At 47.2% G+C, this 17,035-nt stretch overlaps 1 protein-coding gene across 3 annotated transcripts in view; it reads left to right on the forward strand.

Moving 5' to 3' along the window:
- Positions 1 to 17,035, forward strand: part of SF3B1 (splicing factor 3b subunit 1) — a 236,498-nt gene that overhangs the window by 134,583 nt on the left and 84,880 nt on the right. For all 3 annotated transcript variants that reach the window (XM_033947227.1, XM_033947229.1, XM_033947228.1), the window contains 4 exons: positions 10,119 to 10,316; positions 10,406 to 10,507; positions 10,599 to 10,778; positions 11,285 to 11,371. In XM_033947227.1, coding sequence (XP_033803118.1) covers positions 10,119 to 10,316; positions 10,406 to 10,507; positions 10,599 to 10,778; positions 11,285 to 11,371 — 567 coding nt within the window. The remainder of the gene's footprint in view (positions 1 to 10,118; positions 10,317 to 10,405; positions 10,508 to 10,598; positions 10,779 to 11,284; positions 11,372 to 17,035) is intronic.

Consider the following 17,035-nt stretch of genomic DNA (forward strand, 5'->3'; position numbering starts at 1 on the left):
CATAGACATCATTTACCTCGATTTTCAAAAGGCTTTCGACAAGGTGCCACATGAAAGGCTGCTTAAGAAGCTGTGGAACCACGGGGTGGGAGGGGATGTGCACAGATGGATCGAGCACTGGTTGTCGGGTAGACTGCAGAGGGTCGGAGTAAAGGGTCAATATTCTGACTGGAGGGGAGTCACAAGTGGTGTGCCACAGGGGTCGGTGCTGGGGCCGTTACTCTTTAACATATTTATCAATGACCTGGAAAAGGAGGCAAAGTGCGAGGTTATAAAATTTGCAGACGATACCAAACTGTGCGGCAGAGTTAAGACCAGGGAGGAGTGTGAGGACCTACAAAGGGACCTTGACAAGCTGGAAGACTAGGCAAACAAATGGTAAATGCGCTTTAACGTGGACAAATGCAAGGTCATGCATATAGGGAAAAAGAACCCGTTGTTCAACTACAAATTGGGGGGGGTATTGTTGGGAGACAGCAGACTTGAGAGAGACTTGGGTGTGCTGGTGGATGCATCACTGAAGCCATCTGCACAGTGCGCAGCAGCCTTAAAAAAAGCCAACAGGATGCTGGGCATCATAAAGAAGGGCATAACAACCAGAACACGGGAAGTCATCATGCCATTGTATCGAGCGATGGTGCGTCCACATCTGGAATACTGCGTTCAGTATTGGTCGCCGCACCTCAAGAAGGACATGGCGGTACTTGAGAGAGTACAAAGGAGAGCAACGAAAATGGTAAAAGGGCTGGAACACTGCCCATACGCCGAGAGGTTGGATAGGCTGGGGCTCTTCTCTCTGGAGAAGAGGAGGCTCAGGGGAGATATGATAGAGACCTTCAAGATCATGAGGGGCATAGAGAGGGTGGATAGGGACAGATTCTTCAGACTGAAAGGGACAGCGAATACGAGGGGGCATTCGGAGAAACTGAAGGGAGATAGGTTCAAAACAAATGCAAGGAAGTTTTTTTTCACCCAAAGGGTCGTGGACACTTGGAATGCGCTACCGGAGGAAGTGATCAGGCAGAGTACGGTACAGGGATTCAAACAGGGATTGGACGGATTCCTGAGGGATAAAGGGATCGCGGGATACTGAGGGAGGAGCTGGGATGTAACACAAGTATAAAAAGCTAACCAAGTAATGAGTATAGAAACCAAACCAGGTCGTGCATGTGCAAGACCGGAAGGTTAGGACTTCGATAGGAAGACAGGACTTAAATGAGAAACCAAGGTGGCAAGGGAGCCTCTTCTGGTGATACAGACAGGTCGTGACCAGTCTGGGCCGCCGCGGGAGCAGACTGCCGGGCAGGATGGACCTATGGTCTGACCCGGCGGAGGCACTGCTTATGTTCTTATGTTCTAAGATTATTGCAATTAAAGATATGCAGGGCAGTACACACACTAACACTAAGGATATTTTAATACAGTTTCTTGATTTTTATAAAGATCTATATTCTTCTGATACTTATGAAAATAAAGAACAAGATGGGTTAGATTTTTTAAGTTCCGGATCATATAAAAAGAAGTTTAGAAGATCCTATATCTTTAAAAGAAGTAGAATCAGCATTGAAGTCTCTTAGAGTTGGATCCGCTCCAGGTGGTGATGGATATACTGTTGAATTTTATAAATCATTTCAAAATATTATTTTACCATATCTATTAAATTTATATCAGTACCAAATGAATAATGGGAATATATCGGGTACTATGGCTGATTCTGTAATTATTGTCTTGCCAAAACTAAACAGGGATTCTACTTTGGTTTCAAATTACAGACCTATCTTTTTATTAAATGTAGATGGTAAATTGGTAGCTAAAATATTAGCATCAAGATTGGCAAAAGCTCTTCCTTTTATTATTGATGTTCACCAAACAGGATTCATTGCTAAAAGGCATTCTTCAAATAATACTAGATTAGCATTTCACTCTTTAAATTTAGCAAAAAATATTAATGATCCAGCTTTTCTAGTGTCTTTAGATGCAGAAAAAGCATTTGATAGAGTGGAATGGAGTTTTATGTATCAAGCTTTAGAATGGTTTGGTATAGGCCCCGGTTTTATTAAAATGATTTAGACATTGTATAGCTCTTCTGGTGCAAGATTATATATTAATAATAATTTATCAGAGAGATTTAACTTGCTAAGGGGGGTTAGACAAGGATGTCCTTTATCCCCCTTACTTTTTGATGTTGTTCTTGAACCCTTATTAATTGCAATTAATCAAACTAAGGGGATAAAAGGAGTCCCATACTCTAACTGGGAATTTAAACTTTCTGCATATGCAGATGATATTTTACTGTATTTAAGAGAACCGGGGAATACCATTCCATGTTTACTTAATCTTCTAGAGAAGTTTGGAAAATTTTCTGGATATAAAATTAATTGGAGTAAATCTGAAGTTCTTCCAATTAATGTTCATTGTACCAAAGGATTATTTGATTCATATTCATTTTTATCCCAGGACAAGCAGGCATGATATTCTCACATGTGGGGTGACGTCATCTACGGAGCCCCGATGCAGAAGCATTTTCAAGCAAACTTGATTGAAGATTTAAGTTTGCTCTGCTGCTCCACGCATGCGTGCCTTCCTGCTCCACTAGGGGGTGCATCCCCTCGTGGTCTCCAGTTCAAAATTTTCCGCGAGCCTAGAAGCCGTGTTTCTCAGGCTCTGCCCCAACTGCCTTCTAGCACCGCGATTTTTTCTTGTTTTTTCACGATTAAGTCGCTGTGCGCGAATTCTTTACTTTTTTACTTGATTCCTGCTTCGTTTTCGACGACCCGGAGGCTTCCGGGTCCCCGTGGCCGCGTGGCTAATCGAGCCGCGGCTACTTTCGATTTAATGTCCCGGCCTTTGACCGGCTTTAAAAAGTGCACCCGGTGCGAGTGGCTTCTTTCTCTCACAGATCCGCATCGCCGGTGCATCCTCTGTCTGGGGGCGGCTCATCCAACCGACTCCTGCCCCCAGTGCGCTAATTTCCAGAACCGGGCCCTCCGCCGAAGAAAAGCCCGCATGGCGGACCTCTTCACTCCGGACCAACCCTCCATCTCGGCCTCGAGGTCAGCCCCGGCCTTGACCTCGGCCCCTGATACCTCGGCATCGCCTCGAGACTCGACCCCGAAGTCCTCGGGACAACAGAAAGCCTCGGCCCCGGGTAAGTCCCCTCTTCCCTCTTCAGGTTCTGTAACAGCGAAGAAGCCAGCCTCGGGGACAACGTCGACGCATGGCGGAAGCCCCATGCTTACAGCCCCGACTAAGCCCTCCAAGCCTTCGGGCCGCGCCTCCACCACACGGGAATACTCTGATACGAGGTCGCCCCAGGTGGAGTGCACCGAGGCAGTGGACATGCCTTCGATGCTGTCCGTGCCCGTCTTCCAGGACCTACTCCGAGCGATGATCACGTCGGAGCTGTCCACTGCAATGGCCCAGTTTCAATCAGCCTCGACCTCGAATGTGCCAGACCAGCCTGAGCCTCGCACCGAACAACCTCGAGGAAAGGTGCGCAATCCTCGCCGCATCCCATCCTCCTCGGACTCCTCGCCGAGGCGCCCGAGACATTCCCCCTCCGCAGACCGCCGAGGGGCAAAACGTCGGGCTAGAACGACAGAAACCTCGAACCGCCGTACCTCCAAGAAGGCCCGAGGTTCACCAACTCTACGAGGCCGTTCTCCCACACCTCGTACGGGACCACTAAGGGTGGCTGAGTTATCACTCTCCAACCCGCGCATCCTCCGAACTCCCCCTCGGACGTATTCTCCGAGGGAGTCCGGATCGAGGTCACCGACCCGACATCGATCGGTACCCCTAACTCCGGCATCGTCTCCGAGGGGCTCCTCGAGACGCCGAAGATCGACAACCCCGGAACACTCTCACAGTGCTTCCCCAGTCTCGGAGCATGGATCAGAGCATGAACCTCGATACTCGAGGGAAGCCTCCCTATCCTTCTCCACCCGACGAAGGTCTCGCTCCCCGACCCCACACGGGGCCCCGGGGACATCTCGCCCATCCTTCACTCGCTTTGTCCAAGACATGGGCCACGCATTGGACTTAGACCTCCAGTCCGACTCCAGATACTCTAAGGAGTACCTGGCGGAGCTGGATATGCCATCACTGCCCAGAGAGTCCCTTCGCTTACCACCTAACCCGGTACTTCAACAGGCCTTCTTCAGGAACCTGGAGACCCCCTACATGGTCACGGCCGTACCCTCCAAAATGGAGGCCAAGTACCGCACAGTACCTTACCCGGGATTCGAGCAACCACAGCTCTCCCACCAATCGCTGCTAGTAGAATCATCCTTGAAAAAGGCTCACCCGTCCCGGGTCTCAGCAGCGGTCCCCCCAGGCCGAGAAGGCCGAACCCTGGACAAGTTCGGCAGGAGACTATATCAAAACGCAATGATGGCCTCTAGGGTGCAAAGCTACACTTTCACCTTCACATCCTACCTCAAACACCTCATTGGACTATTGAGAGCCTTTGAGACTGACCTACCGGCCTCCCGACAAGGAACGTTCGGCCTGCTTTTAGAGTCCCTCTCCAACCTGCGCCTCCATCTATTCCACGCGGCCTACGATGGCTTCGAACTCTCCTCCAGAGAAGCAGCCTTCGCTATCGCCATGCGCCGACTAGCTTGGCTGCGCCTGGTCGACATGGACCCCAACATACAGGACCGTTTGGCTAACATCCCCTGCGTGGGAAAGGAATTGTTCGATGACACTATCGAGGCAGCTACAAAACGCCTCTCCGAACATGAACGCTCGTTTGCCTCCCTTGTCCGGCAAAAGCCCAAACCGCCAACGTCCAGGCCGAATAGGGGCCCTCCGCGCCGCTACCCACAAAAGTCCACCACTGTCTTCTCGCGGCCCCCACCCAGGCGTCCGCAAGCCCACCACAGGGCCATGCCCAAGTCCCAACCGCCTGCAACCACCAAACCATCCCCGTCCTTTTGACGGGACACGCGGAAGGGGGCGGGCCCCCTCCGCCATAGTCCCAGGCCTCCTTCCCATCGGGGGTCGGCTCAAAGCCTTTTACCCTCGCTGGGAACAAGTCACGTCGGACGCATGGGTCCTTGGCGTGATCTCATCAGGGTACTCTCTCAACTTTCGGGCCATTCCCCCGGACAACCCCCCAAAGGAATTGCCCTCCCAACCGGACTCAACTATCCCTACTCCTCTCCGAAGCTCAAGACCTGCTTCGCCTCAGAGCAGTGGAGAAGGTTCCCCCCGACCAACGGGGGAAGGGCTTCTACTCCCGCTACTTCCTGGTACCGAAAAAAACGGGAGACCTACGCCCAATACTAGACTTGAGACGCCTCAACAAATTCCTGGTACGGGAAAAATTTCGGATGCTCTCACTACCGACACTTTACCCCCTGATCGACAAGGGCGACTGGCTCTGCTCCCTCGATCTCAAGGAGGCGTACACACATGTCCCAGTGCACCCCGCTCACCGCAAGTTCTTGCGTTTCCAGGTAGGGGACTGGCACCTACAATACCGAGTCCTCCCTTTCGGACTAGCATCATCACCTCGGGTCTTCACCAAGTGCCTCGTGGTGGTAGCAGCAACCTTACGTTCCCAGGGCCTCCAGGTATTCCCCTACCTGGACGACTGGCTAATCAAAGCCCCGTCCAGGGAAGGGGTTATCTCAGCGACCCAACAGACTATTACCTACCTACAAAGTCTGGGGTTCGAAATAAACTTCCCAAAATCTCAACTACGCCCCTCGCAGTCCCTACAGTTCATCGGGGCCACGCTGGACACGGTTCGCCTCCGTTCCTTCCTCCCCCCTCCGCGCCTGGAGGCGTTAGTAAGACTGAGCCGAAGGATCTCCCTGCTGACCTCGGTATCAGCTCGACAGATGATGACCCTCCTGGGCCACATGGCCTCCACCGTCCATGTCACACCCTTCGCCCGCCTCCATCTGAGAATCCCTCAATGGACCCTGGCGTCTCAATGGCATCAAGACCGGGACCCGATCGACCGCCCCGTGACAGTGACTCCTTCATTGCAACGATCGCTCCGCTGGTGGGCCGACTCTTCAGATCTTTCCAAAGGTTTGCTCTTCCTCACCCCACCCCACAGCAAGGTACTCACCACGGACTCGTCGGAGTACGCTTGGGGAGCCCATCTGGACGGCCTACGCACCCAAGGAATGTGGTCAGCACAAGATCGTCGCTGCCACATCAACGTGCTAGAACTTCGGGCCATCTATCTCGCAGCTGTAGCCTTCCAACATCTGATCCGCGACCGAGTAGTTCTCATCCGAACCGACAACCAGGTAGCGATGTACTACGTAAACAAACAAGGCGGGACAGGGTCTTGGTCCCTTTGTCGGGAAGCCCTGCGCCTCTGGAAATGGGCAATCTCCAACAACACCTTCCTTCGAGCGGTGTACATACAAGGAGAACAAAACTGCCTGGCGGACAGACTCAGCCGCCTCCTCCAGCCACACGAGTGGTCACTACACTCTCAGACCCTACGAGGGGTGTTCGAACAGTGGGGGACACCTCAAATAGACCTGTTCGCATCCCCTCACAATCACAAGCTGCCTCTCTTCTGCTCCCGGATATACTCCCCGGACCGGCTCGAGACTGACGCCTTCCTCCTCAACTGGGAGGGAAGGTTCCTGTACGCGTTCCCGCCGTTTCCTCTGATACTGCGGACGCTTGTCCACCTGAAAACAGTACGAGCCACCCTGATCCTGATTGCCCCTCGCTGGCCACGCCAGCCGTGGTTTTCCCTCCTACTTCAACTCAGTGTCAGAGATCCACTACCTCTGCCTCTGTTTCCCTCTCTACTGTCACAGGGTCAGGGTTCACTGTTACATCCCAATCTTCAATCTCTTCATCTGAATGCTTGGTTTCTCTCCCCCTGACTGCTCTCCCCGTGTCTCAATCAGTCAAGGAGATATTGGAGGCCTCTAGAAAAACCTCGACGAGAACCTGCTACTCCCAGAAGTGGACCAGATTCTCAACCTGGTGCTCCTCCCACAGCCAGGACCCGGTGTCGGTCCCCGTCCCCCTGGTCCTTGACTATCTACTTCAACTATCTCATTCCGGCCTAAAGACCAACTCCATTCGAGTACATCTCAGTGCGATTGCGGCCTTTCATCAGCCCCTGGAAGGGAAAGCCCTCTCGCTCCATCCCTTAGTCACTCGCTTCATGAAGGGTCTGCTGAACGTCCACCCCCCTCTCAAACCTCCCCCGGTGGTTTGGGACCTTAACGTGGTTCTGGCTCAACTAATGAAACCTCCATTTGAGCCACTAGACAAATGCCATCCAAAATTCCTCACTTGGAAGGTAATTTTCTTACTTGCGCTCACGTCCGCACGACGGGTTAGTGAGCTACAAGCTCTGGTAGCGGACCCACCCTTCACGGTATTCCATCACGACAAGGTGGTACTCCGCACCCATCCAAAGTTCTTACCTAAAGTAGTGTCTGATTTCCATCTCAATCAGTCCATTGTATTACCTGTGTTTTTCCCCCAAGCCCCACTCTCACCCCGGAGAAGTGGCGCTCCACACTCTTGACTGCAAGAGACCGTTGGCCTTTTACCTCCAACGCACTCAGTCACACTGGAAAGTCCCACAACTGTTTTTGTCCTTCGACCCAAACCGATTAGGTCACCCAGTTTCCAAACGCACCTTGTCCAACTGGTTGGCCGATTGCATCTCCTTTTGTTACGCTCAGGCTGGTCTCGCGCTGCATGGTCGAGTAACGGGACACAAAGTCCGAGCGATGGCAGCCTCCGTAGCGTTCCTCAGGTCCACACCTATTGAGGAAATCTGCAAGGCTGCCACGTGGTCTTCGGTTCATACCTTCACCTCCCACTACTGTCTGGACTCACTGTCCAGAAGCGATGGCCGGTTCGGCCAATCGGTACTGCGAAATCTATTCGCTTAAATTGCCAACTTCCCTCCATCCCTCTACAGTTAGCTTGGAGGTCACCCACATGTGAGAATATCATGCCTGCTTGTCCTGGGATAAAGCACAGTTACTTACCGTAACAGGTGTTATCCAGGGACAGCAGGCATATATTCTCACAACCCGCCCACCTCCCCGAGGTTGGCTTCTTTGCTAGTTAAGTGAACTGGAGACCACGAGGGGATGCACCCCCTAGTGGAGCAGGAAGGCACGCATGCGTGGAGCAGCAGAGCAAACTTAAATCTTCAATCAAGTTTGCTTGAAAATGCTTCCGCATCGGGGCTCCGTAGATGACGTCACCCCACATGTGAGAATATATGCCTGCTGTCCCTGGATAACACCTGTTACGGTAAGTAACTGTGCTATATGGAAAGATGAAGGTTTAAAATACTTAGGTATTATTATTAAAAATACAATTGATGACACAGTGAAAGAAAATGAAAAACTTTTATTAAGAAAGATAACAGAAATGTGTAAGCAATGGAATCCTTTACATCTCTCTTGGTGGTGAAGAGTTCAAACAATTAAAATAATGATATTGCCTGTGGTTTGTTATCAAATGCAGGTATACAGACATTGAATGATGTTATTTCAGAAGGATCACTGCTTAGTTTTTCACAATTGCAATATAAATTTGGTTTAAATAAAACACAATATTTTAAATGGATGCAATTGAAGCAGGCTATTCAGGTAGAGTTCCCTGAATGGAAGGGTCTTAATACTCAATATAGCTTGCAGGTTCTCTGTTTTCAGGCGGATTTTTTGGGACACCAAGCCGCAAAATGGTATAAATTGTTATATGGATTTTTAAATAAAAAAAAGAAAAATGGACTTAGGGGTATTTGGAGTATTGAGATTGGACAGACAATTTCTGCGTCTCAATGGCCATGATTTTGGTCCTGGAGATTAAGGTCTACAAAGTCAGCATCTATGAGTCAAATGTGGATGTTTTTGTTACATAGAATTTTTTGGACCCCTACACGTTTACAGAAGTTAGATAGTACTAGATCCAATAGATGCTGGCATTGTAGATTAGAAGTTGGGACGTTAGATCATTTAATTTATTTTTGTCCCTGTGTAAATGCTTTTTGGAAACTAATTTGGCCCCAAATTAATAAATTATTAGAGAACCATGTAGGACTCTCATATGACACTATATTATTTGGTACAGCAATGAGAACTCAGAGTCCGATTTCTGCAAATAATAACAAGTTATTATTAATATTGACAGGGGTCGCCATGCAACAAATTACTCAAAACTGGAAAGATTATACTAAATTAAATTATACATTTTGGTGGAATTCAGTCTGTCACATATATAAGATGGAAAAGACATTAGCGTTACAACAAGGGAATCTTCATAATTTTAAAAAAATATGTGAACCATTGACTAATTACTCTAATGATCAGATATCTTAGCACATGGGTAGTAGACAGGTGGGGATGGGGAGGGAAATGTATATCATATGGAATAGGAATATTGATAAAAAGGTGGGTATTTATTTTATATTACAAGAATATTTGATTGTAAATACAAGTGATATATGAAAATTGTTTGTATTATGTTTAATTCACTTGCTGTAAGAATTCAAAAATGAATAAATAAAATGTAAAAAAAAAAAGAAGAAAAACTAGTGAGCTTAAACCCTTTTTAGGGTAGAGCTTGCAAGTTGCCCGTCTGACTCCATCAGCTAGTTGAAAGGTTCAGCCTATCTGTTCTTGACTGATGTGGTGAGACTTGAAGAAAGAAAAATAGCAAGTAAGATTAACCCCCTTTTTTTACGAATATATAGCGTGGGTTTTAGCACCGGCAGCGGTGGTAACTGCTCCAATGCTCATAGAATTCCTATGAGCGTTGAAGCAGTTACCATTGCTGCTGGCGCTAAAACCCACGCTATGCGTTAGTATAAGAGGGGGTAAGTTTCCCTTAAGAGTCAGAATATCTTTTTTTTTTTAATATTCTTTATTCATTTTATATTTACACCAAGTGTACAAAAAATAATAACAGATTAACTTAATACATCACTTGAAATACCACACATTATAAATATCAATAGTTTAAAAACATAGCAGAGAAAAAATATTCCTAGAATAATTTTTTTTTTTAAATTGCTTTTGCATGTTTCAGTGGTGATCTTCTTAATGGTTTATTTTTGTTCTTTCTTAAACTCGCATATCTCTCTTGTTTTAATCTCCGTTTAGGTTCTCCCCCCTCCAGCTGGTTATGTTCCCATTCGTACTCCAGCTCGTAAGCTGACAGCAACTCCAACACCACTGGGTGGTTTGACTGGATTCCATATGCAAACTGAAGATAGGACAATGAAGAGTATGAATGATCAACCCTCAGGAAATCTGCCCTTCCTCAAACCAGATGATATTCAGTACTTTGATAAACTATTGGTATGTGGAATTACAACCATTTGAAACTGTATACTTTTATATAAGGTAAGGTGGATAGATTTGATTGTGTTTAAACTTTTTAAAAATAGGTTGATGTTGACGAATCAACACTTAGCCCTGAAGAGCAGAAAGAGAGAAAAATCATGAAATTACTCTTGAAAATAAAGAATGGGACCCCTCCAATGAGAAAGGTAGGATTACATAGCATGACTTCTTATTATTCAAGAAATTACCTCATGATTTTTTTCACCCCTTGATTCTTACACTTGATTTATTGTATAGGCTGCTCTTCGTCAGATAACTGATAAAGCACGTGAGTTTGGAGCTGGCCCGTTGTTCAATCAGATTTTGCCTCTGCTGATGTCACCAACCCTTGAAGATCAAGAGCGACACTTGCTTGTCAAAGTCATTGACAGAATCTTGTACAAATTGGATGACTTGGTCCGACCATACGTGCATAAGGTACTTTGGAAAAGCACTTAAAGGAAATGCTTTTAAGATTTATTAGGTGGAATCAAATTAGTTGTGTTGTACAGTATTTACTTGGTGGTCTCATTTTACTGGTAATTCATTATTAGCACAGTAATTTTAAAAAGGTTGGTACTTATATAACCGTTTTCATTGTGGTATGTTGAATATTTTTTTAAGAATCCTCTTCACTTAAAAAAAATCCAAACAGAAAAACCCAAACCTTAAATATTACTTATATTAGGGTACAAAACCAAGACACTTTTATCTAAGTTGTATTTGTAGTAGTTCTAGAATTGGGCTTCAGTTCAACAATTTAGTAGTTTATATTCAGTTTCAACATTTGATGAGGGAAGGGAAATCTTTTTAAAAATGGAGGTCTATAAGCTATAGTTATAAGCTAGCAAACTAGCTTTATTTTGCTTTGGATGCTTAATGGTTTGTAAGCTACACTCATATGCAGATAAATTTTAATATGTACATTCATTTTTCCCTTTCAGATTCTTGTGGTTATTGAACCATTGCTTATTGATGAAGATTATTATGCTAGAGTGGAAGGCAGAGAAATCATTTCCAACTTGGCTAAAGTAAGTATCATTATTTCCTTTCCTTTGAATTGGGATAAAGTTTTTCAGAATGAAGAGGCAAACAAATAATGGTAAAATCTTTTTCAGGTCTATTAGAAGCAACAAGCCTGTGAGAGAGTCATTGTGACTGGACCACCAAGTAGTAAAAGGGGCACTTGGGGATGTTGGGGATGATAGGGTCATAGCGGAGAGACCAAGAGGTTCTTTAACTAAAGCTTAATGCTTGCTAATTCCATTAGCACATACTAAATGCTAAGGAGCCCATTTTATACCTAATGGGCTTCTTAGCATTTAACACATGCTAAGCTTTAGCTAAAGGGCCCCTAAATGAATTATTTTTGTCTTTACTGTATCATACCATACAGTATCTTATACCCTGTAAATTTCAGCAAGGATTCATTATGGTTTACAATAAAGATTCCAAAATATATCGTCATAGTTGGGAAGAACTCCTAGAACATAGTGGTTAAGAGAGATTATAAAGAAAAGCATTATGTCTTTAACATTTTTGTGAAATTGTAGTAAGAAGGGAGTTGACACAGGTATAAAGGCAGTCTGTTCCAAACTTTGGGACCCTGGAATTCAAAAGTAGACTTGAATAGTTTCTTCCGTTGGACTTGTTGAGGTGATGGAAAGGTTAACTTAAGGCATTGTGGTGTATTGTGGTGGTCTTGAGTTATAGAAGGAATGCGGAACCCTAATATCAGATACTAGTCCATTAGTTTTCTCCATAGATCTCCTTGTAGACCATACAAGAGATCTTGAAATGAACTTTATCCCAGGACAAGCAGGCAGCATATTCTTGACTGATGGGTGACGGCACCGACGGAGCCCCGGTACGGACAATTTTAGAGTGATTACACTCTAAGAACTTTAGAAAGTTCTAGCTAGGCCGCACCGCGCGTGCGCGAGTGCCTTCCCGCCCGACAGAGGCGCGCGGTCCCCAGTTTTCTTAATTCCGCGGAGCTAAGAAGACGCGTGTTTCCAACGGCTGTTGGAAGTTTTTTTCTATTTCACTTGCCTTCCCGCTCGCGCGTATTTTTTTCTTCATATTTTATTTCTTTCCTTCTTTTTTACCCTTTGTGTAAAAAAAAAAAAAAAATTATTATTATTTTTCATTTTTTTGTCGAATCTGACCCGGCGGGGCCTGTTGGCACCATCGAAGCCTCGGGCTTCGATTTTGCTACAGCGGTATTTCCCTTCATGCCCCCGTCACCAGGTTTCAAAAAGTGTCAGCGGTGTGCGCGCCCTATCTCCCTTTCCGACCCACACAAGTGGTGCCTCCAGTGTCTGGGTCCGGACCATAGGGCTGAAACCTGCACCCGCTGTAGTTCTTTACAAAAAAGAACTTTAAAAAATCGACAAATTCAGCAGCGGATCCTTTTCGGTACCGCTATGGAAGTTGCACCGGTATCGACGTCGACGACTTCCTCCAAATCGACTCCGACTACCTCGGCACCGCCAGATCCCTCGTCGGTGTCGACTCCTGTAGGTAAGCCGACTAAAAAGCCTTCCCCTACTGTTCTAGGCCCGCCAGTCGAACATGCAGTGAGCCAAGTCCTGCAGACTGAGCGCCGGCCCCGTAAACGCTCCGCTCCCATTGAAGTCTCTGCATCGTCATCGGCATCGACTTCACCCGAGCGTCGAGCGGCACCGAAGGTACCGAGCAAGAAAAAACCGGTACCGGTGCCATCGGGACCAACGTTGGATGAGCGCATTGCCTCTATCCTCCAGGTCCAGCTTAAGCAGCAACTACAACAGTTGCTCCCGGCTCTATTGTCTCCGAACCTTCCAGTGTCGGTACCGACTGAGCCTTTGGTGCCGTCTGTCGAACAGCCTCTGTTATCGGCATCGACTGTTTCGGCACCGCAAAAATCTCTGTCCATGCCTGTTCTGTCTGCAGAACCAAGACGGCGTGCTACCCCTACGGTGTCGGAACCGGTACTGGTCTCTGAACCCCGTACCGTACTACATTCTCCAGGTACCGTCTCCACTCGGTCTGGTAAATCGGTACGCAAGACTAAGCATACTGATACATCGACTCCACTTTCCCAGGGCCGTTTACAATCGGTACGGGACCCTGACTTGTGGGACGATTCAGATGATCCCCTCGGTACCGAGGAGGATTACACATCTGATGAGGAGGAACCATCGGTGCAGGATACTACTGCTAAGCCAGAGCACTCCTCCTTCACTAAATTTTTAAAGGAGATGTCAGACACTCTGTCTATTCCTTTAGAGTCTGACTCTAAAAAATCCAAGGCATTTTTGGATGCCTTGGATTTTGACCAACCTCCTAAAGAGTTTTTAAAGTTACCCCTTCATGACATCTTGAGGGAAACTTTTTATAAGAATCTGGAAACTCCTTTGACAATCCCAGGAGCCCCAAGAAAACTAGAATCTCTATATAAAGTGATTCCAATACCTGGATTTGACAAACCCCAACTTCCCCATGAATCTCTGTTGGTAGAGTCAACCCTAAAGAAGACTACAGGAGCCAGTATGTATGCCTCTGTCCCTCCTGGTAGGGAGGGAAAGGCCATGGACAAATTTGGAAAGCGTCTTTACCAAAATGCAATGCTGGCCAACCGTTCAAGTAATTACGCTTTCCACTTCTCGTTTTACCTGAAGCATCTCATTCAACAGGTAACCTCTTTTCAAAAGTATATTCCGGACCGTAAACTTCCTGCTTTTCAGCAATGTACCTCTAGTCTTCTGCAACTCAGGAAGTTTATGGTCCGTTCTATTTATGATACTTTTGAACTGACGTCTCGTGCTACTGCTATCTCTGTAGCAATGAGAAGATTGGCATGGCTACGGACCTCAGAACTGGACGTAAACCATCAGGACCGGCTTGCCAATGCTCCTTGCCTAGGGGATGAGCTGTTTGGGGAGTCCATGGATACCACCACACAAAAGCTCTCCGCCCATGAAACTAGGTGGGACACCTTGTTGAAAAACAAGAAGAAACCTCCTCCTCCTCGTCCATTCAGGCAACAACCTTCATATCAAAGGAGGTTTTCTGCTCGACCGGCGCAGTCCCATCCTCCCCAACCTCGCAGGCAGCGTCAGCAGCAACAACAGGCTCGTCAACAACAGCAGCCTGCTGTCAAACCGGCTATTCAACCTAAATCGACACAGCCCTTTTGACTCCTTTCTCCAGGACATGGCCAGTCTTCCTCCCTCGTGTCCTCTACCTCAGCCCATAGGAGGTCGACTACAAGTTTTTCTATCTCGATGGGAAGCAATCACCTCCGACCAGTGGGTACTTGCTATCATCGCCCACGGCTACTCTCTAAATTTTCAGACGCCTCCACCTCTAAGTCTGCCAAAAGAGTCTGCTTCCAACAAGGCTCAATCCCTCCTCCTCGCTCAGGAGGTTCACTCCCTCCTTCTTCTCAATGCCATCGAACCGGTTCCTTTGGACCAGCAAGGCCTGGGATTTTACTCCCGGTACTTTCTTGTACCCAAAAAGACCGGAGATCTCAGACCAATATTAGATCTCAGGGATCTCAACAAATGTCTGGTCAAGGAGAAGTTCAAGATGTTATCTCTTGCCACCCTATATCCTCTTCTTTCTCAGGAAGACTGGCTATGTTCCCTCGATCTCAAGGAGGCGTATACTCACATTCCAATTCATCTGATGTCCAGACAATATCTGCGCTTTCTTGTCAATCAACATCATTACCAATACAAGGTGCTACCCTTCGGCCTAGCCTCCTCGCCCAGGGTATTCACCAAATGTCTGATTGTGGTCGCAGCTTATCTCCGCTCCCACAACTTTCAAGTCTTCCCTTACCTGGACGACTGGCTCATCAAGGCTCCTTCTCCTCAGTCTGTTCACAAAGCCACGGATCAGACCATTTACTTCCTTCGACTGTTGGGGTTCGAAATCAATCTACCCAAGTCGCACCTCATTCCGACTCAGCGACTTCAATTCATTGGAGCCATTCTGGATACTGTTCAGATGAGGGCTTTTCTTCCTCCAAACCGCCTTCACACCATCCTTCATCTCTGTCAGCAGGTGTTCCAGCAACCTTCCATCTCTGCGAATCACATGATGGTGCTCCTGGGACACATGGCCTCCACAGTACATGTCACTCCCTTCGCACGTCTCCACCTGCGTACTCCTCAATGGACCCTAGCGACTCAGTGGTCACAAGCGACGGATCCTTGTTCACAACACATATCTGTGACCTCGTCTCTTCGACAGTCGCTTCTTTGGTGGTTGAAATCATCAAATCTATCCAGAGGTCTACTGTTCCATCTACCTCCTCATCAACTGGTCATCACCACGGATTCCTCCCCCTATGCATGGGGAGCTCACTTGAACGAGTTCCAAACTCAGGGATTTTGGACCACCCAGGAAAAGAAACACCACATCAATTTCCTGGAACTCAGAGCGATGTTTTACGCCCTCAAAGCTTTCCAACATCTCCTTTTTCCTCAGGTTCTTCTCATTTGCACAGACAACCAAGTTGCAATGTATTACATCAACAAACAGGGAGGGACGGGATCCCGTCCCTTATGTCAGGAAGCTCAAAGGATTTGGACCTGGGCGACTGCTCGTCACTTATTCCTGAAGGCAGTCTACATTCAAGGGGAACAGAATTGCTTAGCAGACAATCTCAGCAGAATTCTTCAACCTCACGAATGGACTCTCGACCCTTCGACTCTCCAGTCCATTTTCTCTCAATGGGGCACACCTCAAGTGGATCTTTTTGCAGCTCCCCACAACCATCAACTGCCCCTGTTTTGCTCCAGACTTTACTCTCCTCACCGTCTGGAACCCGATGCATTTCTCCTAGATTGGACCAATCTCTTCCTTTATGCATTCCCTCCTCTTCCGCTCATGCTGCGCACCTTATTCAAGCTCAAGAGGGACCAAGCCACCATGATTCTCATCGCTCCACGGTGGCCCAGACAGCATTGGTTTTCCCTTCTACTTCAACTCAGTTCCAGGGAACCCATACCTCTTCCTCTGTTTCCTTCACTACTTACACAGCATCAGCAAACACTGCTTCATCCCAACTTACAGTCTCTGCACCTGACAGCTTGGTATCTCTCGGGCTGACTCCAGCTCATGCTCTCTTGTCTCAGCCTGTCCATTCTATTATTGATGCCTCCAGGAAACCGTCCACTCTTCAATGTTACCAACAAAAGTGGTCTCGCTTTTCTTCCTGGTGCCTGTTACATCACCTCAATCCCATATCTACAGCAGTGGGACTGGTGTTGGACTATTTATTGTCCTTATCTGACTCTGGTCTGAAATCCTCTTCGATAAGGGTCCACCTTAGTGCCATTGCAGCTTTTCATGAGCCGATTCATGGGAAACCCCTCTCAGCTCATCCCTTAGTTTCAAGGTTCATGAAGGGCCTTTTCAATGTGAAACCACCTCTTAAAGCCCCTCCTGTTGTTTGGGATCTCAATGTGGTTCTTTCTGCATTGATGAAGCCTCCTTTCGAGCCGTTGGCCTCAACGCATTTTAAATTTCTCACTTGGAAAGTGGTCTTTCTAATAGCTCTCACTTCTGCCAGGAGGGTCAGTGAGCTTCATGCGCTGGTGGCGGATCCACCTTTCACGGTTTTTCACCATGATAAGGTCGTCCTCCGCACACATCCCAAATTCCTTCCTAAGGTTGTGTCTGAATTTCATCTTAACCAA

Source organism: Geotrypetes seraphini, chromosome 5 (genome assembly GCF_902459505.1).
Source record: "Geotrypetes seraphini chromosome 5, aGeoSer1.1, whole genome shotgun sequence".
Taxonomy (NCBI): Eukaryota; Metazoa; Chordata; class Amphibia; order Gymnophiona; family Dermophiidae; genus Geotrypetes; species Geotrypetes seraphini.